Below are 16,544 nucleotides of genomic sequence, written 5' to 3'. Positions count from 1 at the left end.
TCCGAAGAAAAAATTACTGACGAAAACATAGAGTTTCTTTTAAACGATTTTATCATTGCTGGATCAGAAACTTCATCAAGTACGATTCTTTGGTTTATTGTTTATCTTATACATTGGCCAGAATACCAAGATAAACTTTATAGCGAAATTATAAAACTTACATCAGGTGAGCGTTACCCATGTTTAAAGGATCGCCCATTGCTTCATTTAATGCAAGCCACAATTCATGAAACACTTCGATTGTCATCAGTAGGTCCTCTCTCTTTAGTTCATAAAGCAATGGAAAACAGTTCTATTTGTGGAAAACCAGTTCCTAAGGGAGCCTTTATACTAACAAATTTATGGAGTATACATCATGATGAAAGTTATTGGAAAAATCCAATGTGTTTTTATCCAGAACGTTGGTTAGAAAAATCTGGTGAGTTTAACTCTAAGTTAGGTTATGCATTTTTGCCGTTTTCAGGAGGACCTCGTAGCTGTTTAGGAGAAGCACTTGCAAGAACAGAGTTGTTTGTCTTTTTTTCGCGATTAGTAACAGATTATCGGTTTGAAAAACCAAATGGTGAGGAGTTACCGCGCTTGAATGGTCGTTTAGGTCTCACTTGCTCTCCTTTTGACTTTAAAACTGTGGTCGTTCCAAGATGCTAAGTGATTTTATTTAATATAGTTTTTTAGTCTAAACATTTATAATTATTATTTTTTAGTCAATAGAGAATGAATGGATGAATGAATGGGTACTTGATAAGTTAAATAAGTAAAGTTAATTAAATTTTGGAAAAAAATTGGAATAAAATAAATTGGAATAAGATAAAATAATGAATAATTCAATAAATATTTTTTTAATAATATCGAAACTCGGATTTTACTGTTGTTAATGTTAAAAACAAAATGTTTGATGCTTGCTAATGCTAAAATTAAAGTTTGTTGCTGAAATTCAAATCTAATAATTAATTTTTATTTGTTAAACTTGAAAATTTATATATATGCATTTTTTTTGACACTTTATATTTTAAATAAAGTTTTTATTTTAATTTTGCTTTGTATTTGTAATAGAATTTTATTATATATTTATATTTTACAAATGACTTTTGTACTGATGGTAACATTAAAAAAATTTATTTTAACATAAAAATCACTTAATTGTTTATATTAGTTATCATTTAAGTACAAGCTTGTTGTTGAGTGCGTTAAACAAATTTGCAAACCGTTAAGTGCATGAAACTAATTTGCAGTTGAACAAATTAGAGCTTAAAAAGCTTCCCGATGGCAAAGTACCATTCTTCCGAATGGTCAACTTTTTGGCGGGCGGAAATCATCGGCTGCAACCATCTTTTTAATCAAAACTTTTTTTATGAATTAATTTAGAAAAGTAAACGAAATATACAAATATTGTTTTAAATAAGGATTAAAACAATAACGATTAAAATACCGAAATAGCAGTACTTAAACCGTTTAACACCGTTATTCAAAACTGAAAAATATCCAAACAGTATTCCGGTTTTCAATATACCGGTAATAAAGTTATTAGTATTATAAATTCAGTTATTATAAACTTTTTTTATTCTAATAAAAATAATAATATCTTATTTTTAACAGTAAAAAAAAGTTGATAAACTAATCCAATGGTTTAAGTTTAATAAACTACAGAAAACTTCCGATACCTCGAACCTCCAAGGGACCAAGAAAATAGCGAATGTTCGAGTTATCAGGACATTCTATAAAACGAACTTTTGTCGATAAACAAAAACAATTCCATCGATTATATTTGAGACTGAGTTGAACTTTTGTTAAAAATCTTCACCACTAACTGAAGGGTTAGTAAAGGTACTATGCCATAATCTGCGGTGTACCCTCTGGTTTTTTTCCGGTCGCCCTGCGGGCGACTAAATCAGTTTTTCTTTTTCATTTGAGTCGTTCGCTATGATAATCAGTAGTCCGGTGTAATAGTTTATTTTGGTCTTTTTTCTTGGGTGGAAATACTGAAGAAAAAAAATTAAACGTCATACTGCTAAAACACGTTTAATAAGAAACGGGTTATTTAAAAGTAAACTAATTAATTTATTAATTAAATTAATTAAAGATTGTCATATCTGTTGTAGTCGATATCTGTTTCGTATCGTTTCTTCTTGTCAATCTTACCAAATGTTTTGAAACGTGAAGCAAAAAAGTTAAAGCCAAAACCGTAAAGAAACGTTTTATAAATAATAAAATATTCTATTATTCTCTCTCAATCTTCAATAAAATTTATTTTATTTAAATGTTTAAAACCAGTGTTGTTATCTGTCAAATATGTCTGAGACATATTTTCTGTTTACATAAAATATGTTCCATATGTTTTCTGTAAACATATTTTGACATAATTTTATGCCTGAATTTTTTTCTGACGAGATATAATTTGTCTGAAGAAGCTTGTTTTTTTTATAATTAATTGTTTCACTGAAAAATTAATTCAATTCTTTTATAGTTTTAGATATTTTGAAGCTCTACTTTTTTTAAAAAATAACTTCAAATGTGTATGTGTTTTAATCAAAATTTTAATCAAAAGAATAATTTTACATTTTATCATACTAATACAAACCACTTATTTTTTATTACCAAATATAGATAATAAAAACTTGTTTATAAGGGATATTGCCACTACAAGAGCTTTAATACTGGCAGAAGATACATAGCGTACTGTGGGGGAGTTGTTGGGTACGATTGACCACCCCACCTTTACCAAAATCTTTATATTTCACGCAAATTTTAGTATAAAAATGAAGCCTTTTTTTTCAAAAACGACATATATTAATAATTTCACGGTACGGACCTTAGTGTAATTGATTGCAAAAAAAAAAAAAAACTGAAAATATGTCTGAAGCATAATTATGTCAAAATATGTCACACATGTTTTATGTCAGCAGAAAATTTCAGACATAAAATGATGTCAAATATTTTATGTCAGCGGAAAACAATTCAGACATTAAATAATGTCAAAAATATATTGATAGAAAATATGTCTGATATTTTTATTTCGGCAGAAAATAATTCGAACATAAAATTATGTCAAAATATGTCGATAAAAATATGTTTGACATATTTTATGTTGGCAGAAAATATGTCTGGACATATGTCGACATATCTGCCATATTTTGCCATACCAGGCATATTATGCCATAACAACACTGTTTAAAACATATTTTTAATATTTCAAACACTTTTCATTATACGAAGACTTGTTCTTTTTTCCACGTGCATCATTAATTGCATTCTAATAATGATTTTTTCGTGTGCATCCTAATGTTATTTTTTTTGTTAATTTTGTTTGACAAAGTTAAAATAATGTTGTTGTTTTTTTTTTAATAAAAAACAAAAAGATTGTGCTATTAATAATTCAACTGCTATAAAAAAAAAACTTGCTTTAAAATGTAGTAACAACGTATAAAAAAAAAAAAAAGTACAATTGCACTTCGAAATTCTAAAAGCATAATGCCAGGGGTGTACCCTCATATCGGTTTCTTTTTATTAAGTTTGGTAAAATTATATAATGCACCGTAGTGCACTCATTATTAAGCAAAGTGTATACTACTTTAAATGCTTTTTAAAGTTTTCTTTTAAATAATAGCAAGGAATAAAATCTTCATAGATCAAAAAATGGCTTTATTAATAAGCACACTTGTGTATATAATAAACTGTCCGGTCGTCTTGCGGGCCTACTGACAGGCGTTTTTTTTTTTAATTTCAGCCGCCCTTGGAGAAAGCAAGTTGTTTCGTGCCACCGGACGACCCTGAGAGTACACCCCAGGCATTATGCTTATTAAGTATTTATCGGCGAAAAAGACATCTTTAGCTGTTATATCTGGAGGGCAAAAATTATCATGTTTTTCTATCTAACTTTAAAGCTCTTTAAATGGGTCGTCGACTTCATCCAAATGGGTAGATTTCTGGTGATTTTCCAAAATTTCTGATTTTGCAAAAAAGTTAACGATGGTGGAGGTTTTCACTATTTGCTATGCGAGATCAAGCATTTTACACGCATCTAAAATCGAAAAAAATAAGATGATCTTTTCTTTTATCAACAGTTTTTGTAATGCCAAAGTCTTTGTAATGCCAAAGATCTGTAATAAACTTTAAAAGAGCGTAAAACGCCCTGATCCATTGGTAAAACGCCCATACTCCTTCTTTAAGTCATATAAGTTTTCACTTGTTTCCTTGGATCAAAAGTTAAGAAAATTTTTTTCTTAACTTTGGATCCATGTTGACAGTGTAGGGTGGGGTGGGGAAACATGAATAGAATTTAAGATATATTTTTTTTTAATATAATTTTTTTTACAAGTCAATAATCACCTAAAAAACTTTTGTTATTTTTCTTTACATTTAGGGTGTATACAATAAGTTTACAATGAGTAGAACATAAATTTATTTTCACTAACTTACTAATCCTTTTTTAACAACACTTTTATATAACCAAATTAGCCCACTGGTGCACAGTGATTTAGAAACACTTGAAATTTGGCCAAAATACAATTCTTTGAGTAACGAAATTTAAACAATGTTATTAACTAACTATTTACTACAGTTTCTTACATTTCTAACGGTTTATAAAAATAAGTACTGAAATAATAGATTTAATTGTTAATTTTTGTTTGAAAATGATCAAAAGCAGCTCTTTTTTATCGTTAAAATTTTATCATTATTAAAACTTAATTTTCTCCCTAAATACAAAATCTTTCATTTTAGTTTTCATTGCATACAACGATAATAGATAAATTTATCTTAATTTGTAAAAAAATGTAATAAATTGATACATCAGCTCAAAAAAAACGCATTTAAAAATGCAATTTTTATGAGTTTAAACTGATTTTTATCGTGCTAGGACTTTTTACCTTAGACTTCTTCCGCGAAGCCAATTCTTTTTTTAAAAAGAGTTTGTATCATTCTGTTAGAAACTAAAAAAGTTAGCTGCCCCAACTTGCCCCATTTTCAATAATGTGGTTTTAAAAAGTTGATTTTATAAAAAAATTAAAGATGTAAAAGCTAATATATATATATTATATATATATATATATATATATATATATATATATATATATATATATATATATATATATATATATATATATATATATGTATATAGGTATATATATATATATATATATATATATATATATATATATATATATATATATATATATATACCTATATATATATATATATATATATATATATATATATATATATATATATATATATATATATATATATATATATATATATATATATATATATATATATATATATATATATATATAGGTATGTATGTATGTATGTATGTATGTATGTATGTATGTATGTATGTATGTATGTATGTATGTATGTATGTATGTATGTATGTATGTATGCATGTATGTATGTATGTATGTATAAACTATTGAAGAATCATTTAACAACATTATTTTATTTAAATAATAAATAATAACATTTTTTTGTATAACAGTTTTATGAATGCTTTTGAGTTTATTCCGTAAGCGCACATTCCGAGACGCTCCTTCCATAAGGAACTGTTTCGCAAATATTCTTGCCAAATGATTAGTTTCGCAAGTTTCTTTTCGTAAATAGTTGTTAAGGAATTATCATTATTTATTTTTTTCGTTAAATGTGTTACGGAAGGTGCTCGCGTACAACTTCAGCAACTTGAAATACGAAAGATTAAAATGCAAAATTTTCATAAGTTTTTGTTTACGGCGAACAACCCTAATTTAGGCGTTTTTATAGATCTAAGCGAAGCCTTTCATACAGTCGAGTAATTCCATGTCAAAACAACCAGGCCATGCAACCCTATGTCCTTGGATTTTCTTTATATTTTTACCATAGTTAGTACATTATAAAATAAGATAAATCCCAAAATTTCAAGGTCTAACTCCCAACGGTTCGTGAGTAATGGTTGTTTTAATTTTGGCTACTATTATTGATTTGTTCATTTTCCGCCATTTTTAAATTTACATTTCTCCTTATAAAACCAAGTCTTTAAACATGTGAATTCTAAAAATAAGTGACTTAGTTAATCTCAAGGTGAGGAATTTGAATATATAAATAAAAAACTCATTTTATAATTAAAAAGTACCTTAATATCAATTATAAATGTTAAAATAATGGACACCTGCCCCAGTAAAATTTTAAGGTGTGCGGTATATTTTTTAAGCTTAAAATTTCAAATTAGATCATTGTATGTTAGAAGAACATTGTGTGAAAAAATCATTTCTGCCAAATGCATAGTTTAAAAATTAAATGAAAAATATTACAAAAAAAGCAAATATAGTATATTTCGCTTATCGTGGTATTCAAAATAAATAAAATTGATGCATACTTGAATTGATATACAATTTTTTATAATAAATCCATTAAAAAATTATTGATTTACAAATATATACTTATTAATTTTGTAAAAATCTTTTTTTGAAAGTTCATATTTGTCTGATATTATTGTTGGTGCACTTATTAATGTTATTACATTGGTAATTGGTATCCAACAATAATCATCGCTTTTCAGCCAGAAAAACTGTTCAGATGGACCGTGTGGATGCATAAACTTTATTTTTATTATATTATATTCTTCATTTTTTTTTCGACTACTGCAATCCACTAAAACGAGTCATATGTACATGCGTAATATTCGTACTTCTGCATTAGCTCAAAATTTATTAAACTTAAATTTTGGTTACTTGATTTTTTAGTTATATTAATAGTTTTTGGATTTATATCGTTACTAGTTTTTTTAAATAACATAGATGTTTTCAAAACTGGTATGCAATGATGAAATCCTCGAGTTCCTGGTATTGTTTTTCCCTTCTCAAATCGTTTATTTTGCGTAGCTCTAACATTAACCTTAGTTTCTTTATCAATTTTAAAGAACTTTATTGTGAGCATTTTTTGAGTGCAAAATTCAAAATTTGCATCGATTGTTAGTATTTGATTTTTCTTTGGACGTTGCAAACTTTCTCTTGCTATTGTTCATTTTACTGTACCGCCTATTGCATCGCAAGAAGATTTGCCGTGACTGGTTGCAAAAAATATCCATTCAGCTTCCAATAAAAAATCTTCTGAGTGATGGCATAGATTTAGAAAATTTTTATAATTTTTATACTGTCCTCCACATCCATCAGAAAAGTTATACAATTTGAAAACTAAACACACTTATAACTGAAAACAAACCTTTTTCATTAAATGTTTATAAATTATATCCCATTTCATTGCATATAAAAGAAGAACTGCATTTTAATGATAAACACATACACACACTGAGTGAGCACCTGTGACTCCAACACTTACGCACCACTTAGGAAGCAGACTGCAAAATTTAGAAATTCCAAGATTAATCCCTGGATTTATAACTTTAAATTGGCTGTACAATTCTTTCAGGTTACACAATAGCAATCGTTTTTGTACTTGTATTCTGTTATTTTTTCCTTTTTCAACACTTACATAATCTTTTTTATCAGACAATGTTTGTGAGTATTCATCATCTTCATAAAAACTTTGAACAATGGAGACAACATTAAGTGGAACACTTTTTTCAATTTTGTCCAATGGGAGTAAAAGTATGCCACTCTCCTGTTTCATACAACGTGCTGTTCGAATAGCATTCACACTAACTTCAAAGTAGTTAGAAGCATAGTCTCTAGACCAAAATTCAGGAGTTAAAGTGAGAATTTTAAATTTATTTTTATAGTCAGAAGCATTTATCTTTACTTTCATCAAGAGTGTCAGTTTATCCAGATCAGATGCTTTATTTTAATCTCTTTTCGAAGAAGACGCAGTAGAATTATCTATAAAATGCGAATTACTTATTCCATAATGGGCTGCTCAATCTTCACCAATCTTTTTTTATTGATTTTTTATATTTTTTCATTGCAGATGCAACACGTTGATGTAAAGCAACAGAATGTAAATTAATTGGAGATTCTCCTAAAACTTCCAGGGATAAATTAATATGAGTAAATGGTTCATCTTCTTCTGTCAATATTTCATCTACTTCATTTTCAGTAGGGTGTTCTACTGATAAAACTGCCTTTGACTAACAGCTAGCACATAACTTCCACCCAGGTAAAACTCTTAATCCTAATGACTCAAAGTGTCTAGCCAACATTAAAATTTACCTAAAAAAAAAAAAGGGTATTTAAGATACGTGTTGTATACTATTACAGATAGTATTTATATATTTGAAATCAAATTACCTTTTATTTTTTTTATGCACTTTATAAACATCACAACAATTGCCATTTTTCTTTTCAAATCTTTTTTCAAAGTAGTGAAAATGGCGATTACAAATGCTGAATAGTTCTTCACAAGCACGCAACTCAGATCTCCATAAAATGTTTTGACGAATATCAGTGCCTAGGTCATGTAGTAAAAAAATCTCTTTATTTCTAGAATATGAGGTTTTATGGCATTCTGACTTCAAAACTTTACCAATATCACATGAAATCATTTTGATAATGAATTAAAAAATGTTATACTTGCAAATTTAAAATGCACAAGTACTAATTACATTATTTATATTGGATTAGTTGCAACATTTAAACTAGATGAATATGTCTGAATTCAGCAATTAAACTTTGATAATTTGGAAAGACAAGGAAACAGGAAAACAAAAAGAAAATTAAAAAATGCATTAAAAAACTTTCATAACTTAAAAAACATTTCAAATTAGATAGGAATTATCATTTTTCCTAAATTACCATGGCAATATATATACATTTATAGTACAAAAGTAAAATATTGACAAAACTATGTATTTGGCAGAAATGATTTTTTCACACAATGTTCTTCAAACATACAATGATCTAATTTGAAATTTTAAGCTTAAAAAATATACCGCACACCTTAAAATTTTACTTGGGCAGGTGTCCATTATTTTGACATTTATAATTGATATTAAGGTACTTTTTAATTATAAAATGAGTTTTTTATTTATATATTCAAATTCCTCACCTTGAGATTAACTAAGTCACTTATTTTTAGAATTCACATGTTTAAAGACTTGGTTTTATAAGGAGAAATGTAAATTTAAAAATGGCGGAAAATGAACAAAACAATAATAGTAGCCAAAATTAAAACAACCATTACTCACGAACCGTTGGGAGTTAGACCTTGAAATTTTGGGATTTATCTTATTTTATAATGTACTAACTATGGTAAAAATATAAAGAAAATCCAAGGACATAGGGTTGCATTTTTTTAAAAAATTGGTTGTTTTGACGTGGAATTACTCAGTCGGTCATATAATTTTTTATCCAAACTCGAAATCTACGGTATAAGAAATTCAAACTAGGCTTAGTTTAAAAGTTACTTGTTTTACAGGAAGCAATATTCATACGAAGGTGGAAAAACGGATAATATGACTATCACATGCGGTGTTTCCCAGGGTTTAACACTAGGACAACTATTGTTTCTAGTTTATATTAATGATTTATATAAGTTTTCTAACATCTTAAACTCAATTTTATTTGCCGATGATACTAAGTTGTTTTATTCCAATGAAGATATCAATATTTTATTTTTAACAGTAAACAAAGAACTTGATAAACTAAGCCAATGGTTTAAATCCAATGAACTATCCATAAACATTATTAAAACTAAATATGCATTATTCCATCATGCTTCTAAAAAAAAAAATTCGATTAAAACTAGCGAATCTTTTTATTGATAATAATTTAATAAAAAGGGAAATATCGTTAAAATTCTTGGGCATAATTCTAGATGAAAATATTAATTGGAGAGAATATATAAATGTAATTGAGAATAAAATTTCAAAAAATATTGGTATATATAAATAAAGCTAAACAGTTTTAGACCAATCTTATTTAAAATTCATATGCTTTTCATTTATACATTGTTACCTAAACTATGCAAATATTGCTTGGTGCAACACCAACGTTACAAAAATAAATAAACTTCTCTGCAAACAAAAACGTGCTATTAGGATTATTACGAATGAAGGTCGACTCTCGAATAAAAAATACTTTTTAATAAACTCAATATACTAAATATTTTCAAAATAAATCTTTATCAAATTCTTACATTTATTTTTAAACTTGATAAAAAAACGGCACCGTCTTTATTTTACTCAATATTTAAAAATATAAATCATATCTACAGCACAAGGTTCTCAAAAAATAACTTTTGTCAAACCAAAATTTATTATTCAGCCAATAAATACTCAATCACAAATCGAGGAGTATAAATTATGGAAACAGTTTTAAATGATGATTTTAAAACACTCTCTTTGCTTAACCTTTTTAAAACAAAACTTAGGCAAACTCTTCTACTAAACGACAATGACATAAGTTTCTTCTAAGGCGTTAAATAAAAGTACTCTTATGATTTGATTTATATAGTTATGAATATATTTGTTAATTTTATATATACATATAAAAAAAAAATCAATTGTAAACTTTCTTTCCTTTTTTATACGTTTTTCGTTTTTTAAATCCACAAAACACACAAACTTTTGTGTGTTTGGTGAATCTAAAATAGAACTTTGAAGTTTTTTTGCATTTCTTTTTGGAGTTCTTTTTGCAATCCAACATGTTACTAACTACCTACGTCAGTTAAAGATAAGGTAATGATGAGGTAATGATAAGGTAGCATCATTATTTATATTAAAGTTCTTATCTATAAAAATTTTTGGATGTATTTGTTTCATAGTTTTAAAGGCAAATGAAGTTGCCGCATTTTTTGAGGAATATTTAAAACAGTCGTTGGAGCTTGGTATATTTTCCCTCTGTAGATAAATTATTAGAGTCATTAAAACTGGATTTCTTATCTTGTCCGTTTTTTGATAGCATGAATAATTTTTTTTGCTATACCAGTTTTGATTTGGTTGTAACTTTTCAATCAACAATTTGTAGACTCCTTCAGTTTTTATGAGATTTTCATCATTTTTATTTAATTCAAAACGGCAGTTTCAACTGGTCCGAAAATGTCAGCAACGTTTTGTAGCGCAAAAAATGTCATTTTTATGAAATGAGATCAAAGTTTAATTCGATTATGGATTTTGTAATACATTTGGTTAGAATTTAAAACTATCAAGCCGTAATAACTGATTTGAATCATAATAACTCACAGGATTCCGTCGAGTTTTTGTGTTTTGAGTTTGAATTTGAGTTTATGTATTTCAGAAATCAGTTATATATGCTTATATATTTATATATTTTATATTTTGTTAGTGCTACACCAGGATCTTCTGTGCTGAAAGAAAAGACACTCGTGTGTCCGATCATTCATCTATATTGAATTTCAATTTGTAAACAATATCTTTGAACGAGTTGACTGATTCAGCACTTATGGTGTCTAAAGATGGTATATTCCATACCTTGGCGATGCGATTGGCAACTTTGGTGTTTTTTCAAATTGGTTTTCAAATCCTTCTATTTCTCTTTTTCTATTATTTAATCCACTTGGTTGACTGAGCTTCATTTTCTTTCCTAGGTTTAACTGAATTTCAATTTCAGACAATAATTGCATTAAAAATTTGGTGATCAAGTTTAAATTCTTGATTGTATAAAGATATACAATCAAGAATTTATGTTTTTTTCTGATAACAGTTCTTTTAAGGTCGTGATGTAGATAAAACCTTACATAATTTATGAATTGAAGGTAAAGGTAAGATTTAAAGCAGTATTTAATAGGGTAGGGTGGGGTAATATGGATTGTTGGGGTAATATGTATCCATGATTTGGGGCAATATGAATATATTCAATAAGTGGAGTAAGTTATCAATACATAATGCTAAAACCTGAAAGTTACCAACAGTTTATGCACACAATTAGCTTCTTTTATTTTGCATTAACAATGTTTATATTTGATTTACATCAATACTTAATATGTAAAAAATGTTATTTTAAAAAATATATAAAAAACATTACGTTTTAAAACTTTTGTCTGCAGACTTTATTAATATTACTTATGGAAGTTTAATGATGTGTATTTATTAGATGGACCATGATATAAGAACATGTAAAATTTAATTTATGAGATCTCTAACCCTTATTGATAAATAAACAAAAATCTAAAATGGGGTAAAATGGATATACAGGTAAAATATTAGTGGGGTAAAATGGATATATACAAATTATATAAAATCCTTCAAACGTCATAGTATTTTATAACAAAATCAAAAGCTTCACGGCATTTAAATATACACTTATGCTCACTTTTGCTTTTTAATAAAGTATTATACATTTTTCAGTTACATATAATAGTTTTATATAACGCTTCAGAACTATTTACATTAAGATCATAGTTCAAATTTGCTTTCTCTGAATAGTTAGGGTAAAATTTTAACTCCTATCTAAATGTTTTATATTTTATTTTTGTATTCCTCTTTACTTTATAATTAAATTATATACTTTAAATAAAGTTTGTTTTAAAATATTTTAGACAAAATAATAAAAACTGAAATAAATTACTATGCCTCGTAAATACCAACGAAAGACTATTGGTATATATGATCATAGCAAATTAATGACTGCCATCCTCTTGTAAGGGAAGGAGAATCAGTATACATTGTATTAAAGTCTTCTGGAATTACTTATGGGACATTATACAGACAATCCCATGATCAAATCCCAAGGAATGAAAAAAGTATTGGAAGCGGTCGTGGGTTTGTTTTAAATAATACTGAGGAAAATCTTTTAGTAGAAGCCCTGATGTACTTAGGCTAATGGCCAGAGTTTACCGCCCTTTGTCGTCTACAAAGCCATCCACTTTTATGATGCATGGTGTCAAAATGGACCAGAAAATGCGATGTATGGTGTAACAAAATCATATGGATGGATGACTATATTTTTGAAAGTTGGATTGATAGGTTTATTATACATAAAGAATTATGAAAAGCCTTTGTTGTTGCTGTGTGATGGACGCAATAGCCATATATCATATTCTACTGTTAAAAAGGCACAACGCAAGTCACGCATTACATCTTCTTGATGTTGTTTTTTTTGCTCCATTGGAATCCCATTGGAAGAAAGTCCTTAAAAATTGGTTAAGAGAAAGCAGACATAAAAATGATGACAAGTCTATATTTCCAACTCTACTAAAAGCTCTTGTCAGTAAGATAGATAACAAACTCCTGAAAAGTGGTTTTAATGGTAGTGGTTCTTACCCTGTTGACAAATCAAAACCTATGAAAAAGTGAATATACAACCAAAATATACAAAAAAACACAGAGCATTTCCAGGCCAAAAAGGGAGGAATTTTAACAGAACAAGATGTTACCGCAAGGTTGCATGAAGAAGAGAAGAATAAAGCTGAAAAGAAGACTGTATCAGTAAGAAAATGAAAACTGCTAGACATAACCAATACAGTTTGACTTTTTAAATACGTGAAAATTAATAAGTGATATTGTATCAAATATAATATGAGTATCCGTATTACCCCACCAGTGAGGTAATTTGAATATATGAAAGTGATGTTAAAAAAGGATTAGTAAGTTAGTTTTTAAAATATATTTATGCTTTACTCATTGTGATGTTATTGTATACACCCTGAATGTAAAGAAAAATAACAAAAATTTTAATGTGGTTGGTTATTAACTTAAAAAAAATTATATTAAAAAAATTATATATCTAAAATTCTATCGGTACCCCCACCCCACCCTATTTCATATAGTAAAATATAAGATTTTGACCTCTTTCGTGTAACAAAAAGAGTAAAAAAACAAAAAAAATTCCCTCTAAATGCTGCCCCTTTTGAAAAATTAATTTTAATAATTTTTCAAAAGTAACTTAAATAAGTGTTTGATTTTTAAAATTAAGCACTTATTTAAGTCGCCTAATTTTAAAAAATCAAACAGCTTAAATAAGTAATTGTGTTTGACTTAATATTGCCACACAAGCTTAAAACCATAGAAAAATGTATTTTTGATTCTATAGGTCAAGTTTATATAAAAATGTTTAAATATTTTTATTATCATTTTTATTTATTTTTTAATAATAATATAATCTTTTTAACTTTAACATTTACATTTTGTTGCTTACTGTACAACCATGACATTTAAGAAAGCTGTTGTATCTTTGTACCAACTATATAGTTGTAAGTAATATATTATTAAAGCATTGGAACATTTGTATCAAAGATTGGCCAGCAAAGAAGTTATAGCGGGATTTCAGTTGACCTATATTGTCATTTTGAGCGGATAGCTATAATTTTGCTAATCGGTTACTTAGTGGACCATTGGCAGCCGCCAAAATTGGCCAGCTGATGACTAGCTGTAACTTAAAGAGTCGTAAAATTATCGACTTACCTTTTATAGCGACTGTCACTAGGTAACCGATCAGCAAAACTCCGAAGAACAACTAAATGTCTATATAGTTTCACTGCGAATCCACTTTATCAATGTTTGCTGATTGGTTATAAAAAAATTGAGAAACTTACGGAAAGAAAATTTATTGGTTTTGCTAAAAAGAAATAAGGTCACAAGCCAAAGAGGGCTATTTTTTCAAAAGCCTAGAGCTTTTTTATTTTATTTTTTTGTCATAAGGCTGGGTCATGGAAGCGAATATTTCTATAATATACTGCACCAAAATTTTTAAATGATAATTCATAAAAATAAAAAATACGATAGTGGTTCAAATTTAGATTATATCCACCTTAACTCTTTTTTTTTAAATCACGTTAATAATATTTAAAAAAGCCGATTGGTATTTTAAAATAAAAGCTCTACATTTAGGTTTTTTTCCATCCATTTTTCATTTTTTTTTAATTGAGTTTTATAGAAAAAACTCCATTTACTTACTTCGTATGCCGTCATGCTTCATCTTAACCAACGCGCTTTGACCCGATGCGTATTCAAATATTTTCTCTATCAAGTTTCAAATTTTTTCTTCAATCATTAACTTTTAAAGTTTACTAAAATTTGTAACTGCATAAATTTAAAAAAATGCATAAATTAAATTTGTAACTGCATAAAAAAAAAAGATTAAAATTTTACTTGAGATGCTTTATTCATTATTGTTTTCATTCATACTTTCTTATTTCATCGTTTATTTTCAATATTTTGTTATAGTTCATTATTATTTGCGTTGTTACTATTACAATGATGTCATTTACAGTTTTTACTCTTATAATACGAAAGATACGAATATAATACGAGTATAATACGAATATAAGATACGAATACGAATAAGATACGAATACAAATAAGATACGAATACGAATATAAGATACGAATATAAGATACGAATTATAATACGAAAGAAAAACTCAATCACCCTAATAGACAATATTTTAACAACAGATGTATATAACAGTAACATACAAAAAGGCATTATAAAATCAGATATATCAGATCACTTTCCCATTTTTCTACCAATCAACACAATTTTAACTCCTAACACTATTAAAAGCCAAACTATAATAAAAACGTATTTTTAACAAAAAAAATTTAGAAACGTTCAAGTATCAATTATCAGTGTTAAACTAAAAGCATATAAATTTTAATGAAGACATAAATGTAATCTATAATAAGATCTTTAATACATTCTTCTCGGTGTACATTGCAAATTTTCCCGTTTTCGAAATAACCTTAAAACCAAAAACCTTAAAAAGTCCTTGGATTACCAAGGGTCTTAAAAAGTCTTCAAAAATTAAACAAAATTTGTATATAAAATATTTAAAAACAAAATCTCATGCTAATTTACGCATATATAAAAACTACAAAACTCTATTTGAAAAAATTCGTAAAAACCTGAAAAAATATTATTACTCTAATCTTATTACTAAATATAAAAATGACTCAAAACAAATATGGAAAATATTAAAAGAAATAACGGGGAATCAGAAAACCTGTTCAAATTTCCTTCCGAAAATGATTAAAATAAACAATTTATGTGAATATGAACCAAATGAAATGGCGGAAAAATTTAATAAATACTTTACTGATGTCGGAAGTAGGCTGGCTGATAGGATTCCTTCTACGAATATTTTCTTTAATGATTTTTTGACAACTTCTAATAATTTACTTTCTCCCCATGACTTATTCCTAGATTTATCAATTGAAGAGTTTGAAAGAGCCTTCAAATCTCTAAAAAGACACAAAGCAATCGGTGCCGATGGAATAAACGGGAACATAATTATAAATTGCTTTGAAAGTTTGAAAAATATTCTATTTAAAGTTTTTAAAACATCTATACAACAAGGGGTTTTCCCTGACCTATTAAAAATTGCTAAAAGTTATCCCGATTTATAAAGACGGAGAAAAATTAAACGTCAATAATTATCGCCCTATTTCTATCCTTCCTACGTTTTCAAAAATTTTAGAAAAAATCATCTTTGAAAAGACATACAACTACCTGATTTTAAATAATTTACTATATAAAAATCAATTCGGCTTTAAAAAAAATAGTCCAACTGAACAAGCCATTATTCAGTTTACACGTGAAGTCTCAAATTCTTTTGCTAAATCACAATATACACTTGGTGTTTTTGTCGATTTATCAAAGGCTTTTGATACAGTCAATCATGATATCCTACTTAAAAAACTTGAGTTCTACGGAATAACTGGT

At 27.3% G+C, this 16,544-nt stretch overlaps 1 protein-coding gene across 1 annotated transcript in view; it reads left to right on the top strand.

The window, feature by feature from the left end:
* LOC100208546 (steroid 17-alpha-hydroxylase/17,20 lyase) overlaps nt 1-1,140 on the top strand; it is an 18,927-nt gene extending 17,787 nt beyond the window's left edge. Inside the window, exon 3 of the mRNA XM_065820394.1 lies at nt 1-1,140. This exon is cut by the window's left edge and continues 320 nt beyond it. Within this exon, the coding sequence (XP_065676466.1) occupies nt 1-648 (648 nt within the window). The 3' untranslated portion in view covers nt 649-1,140.
* The last annotated feature ends 15,404 nt before the right edge of the window (nt 1,141-16,544 follow it).

This window comes from Hydra vulgaris, chromosome 15 (assembly GCF_038396675.1).
Source record: "Hydra vulgaris chromosome 15, alternate assembly HydraT2T_AEP".
Lineage (NCBI taxonomy): Eukaryota > Metazoa > Cnidaria > Hydrozoa > Anthoathecata > Hydridae > Hydra > Hydra vulgaris.
Note: the sequence above shows the minus strand (reverse complement) of the source record. Positions and strands in the feature narration are given on the sequence as shown.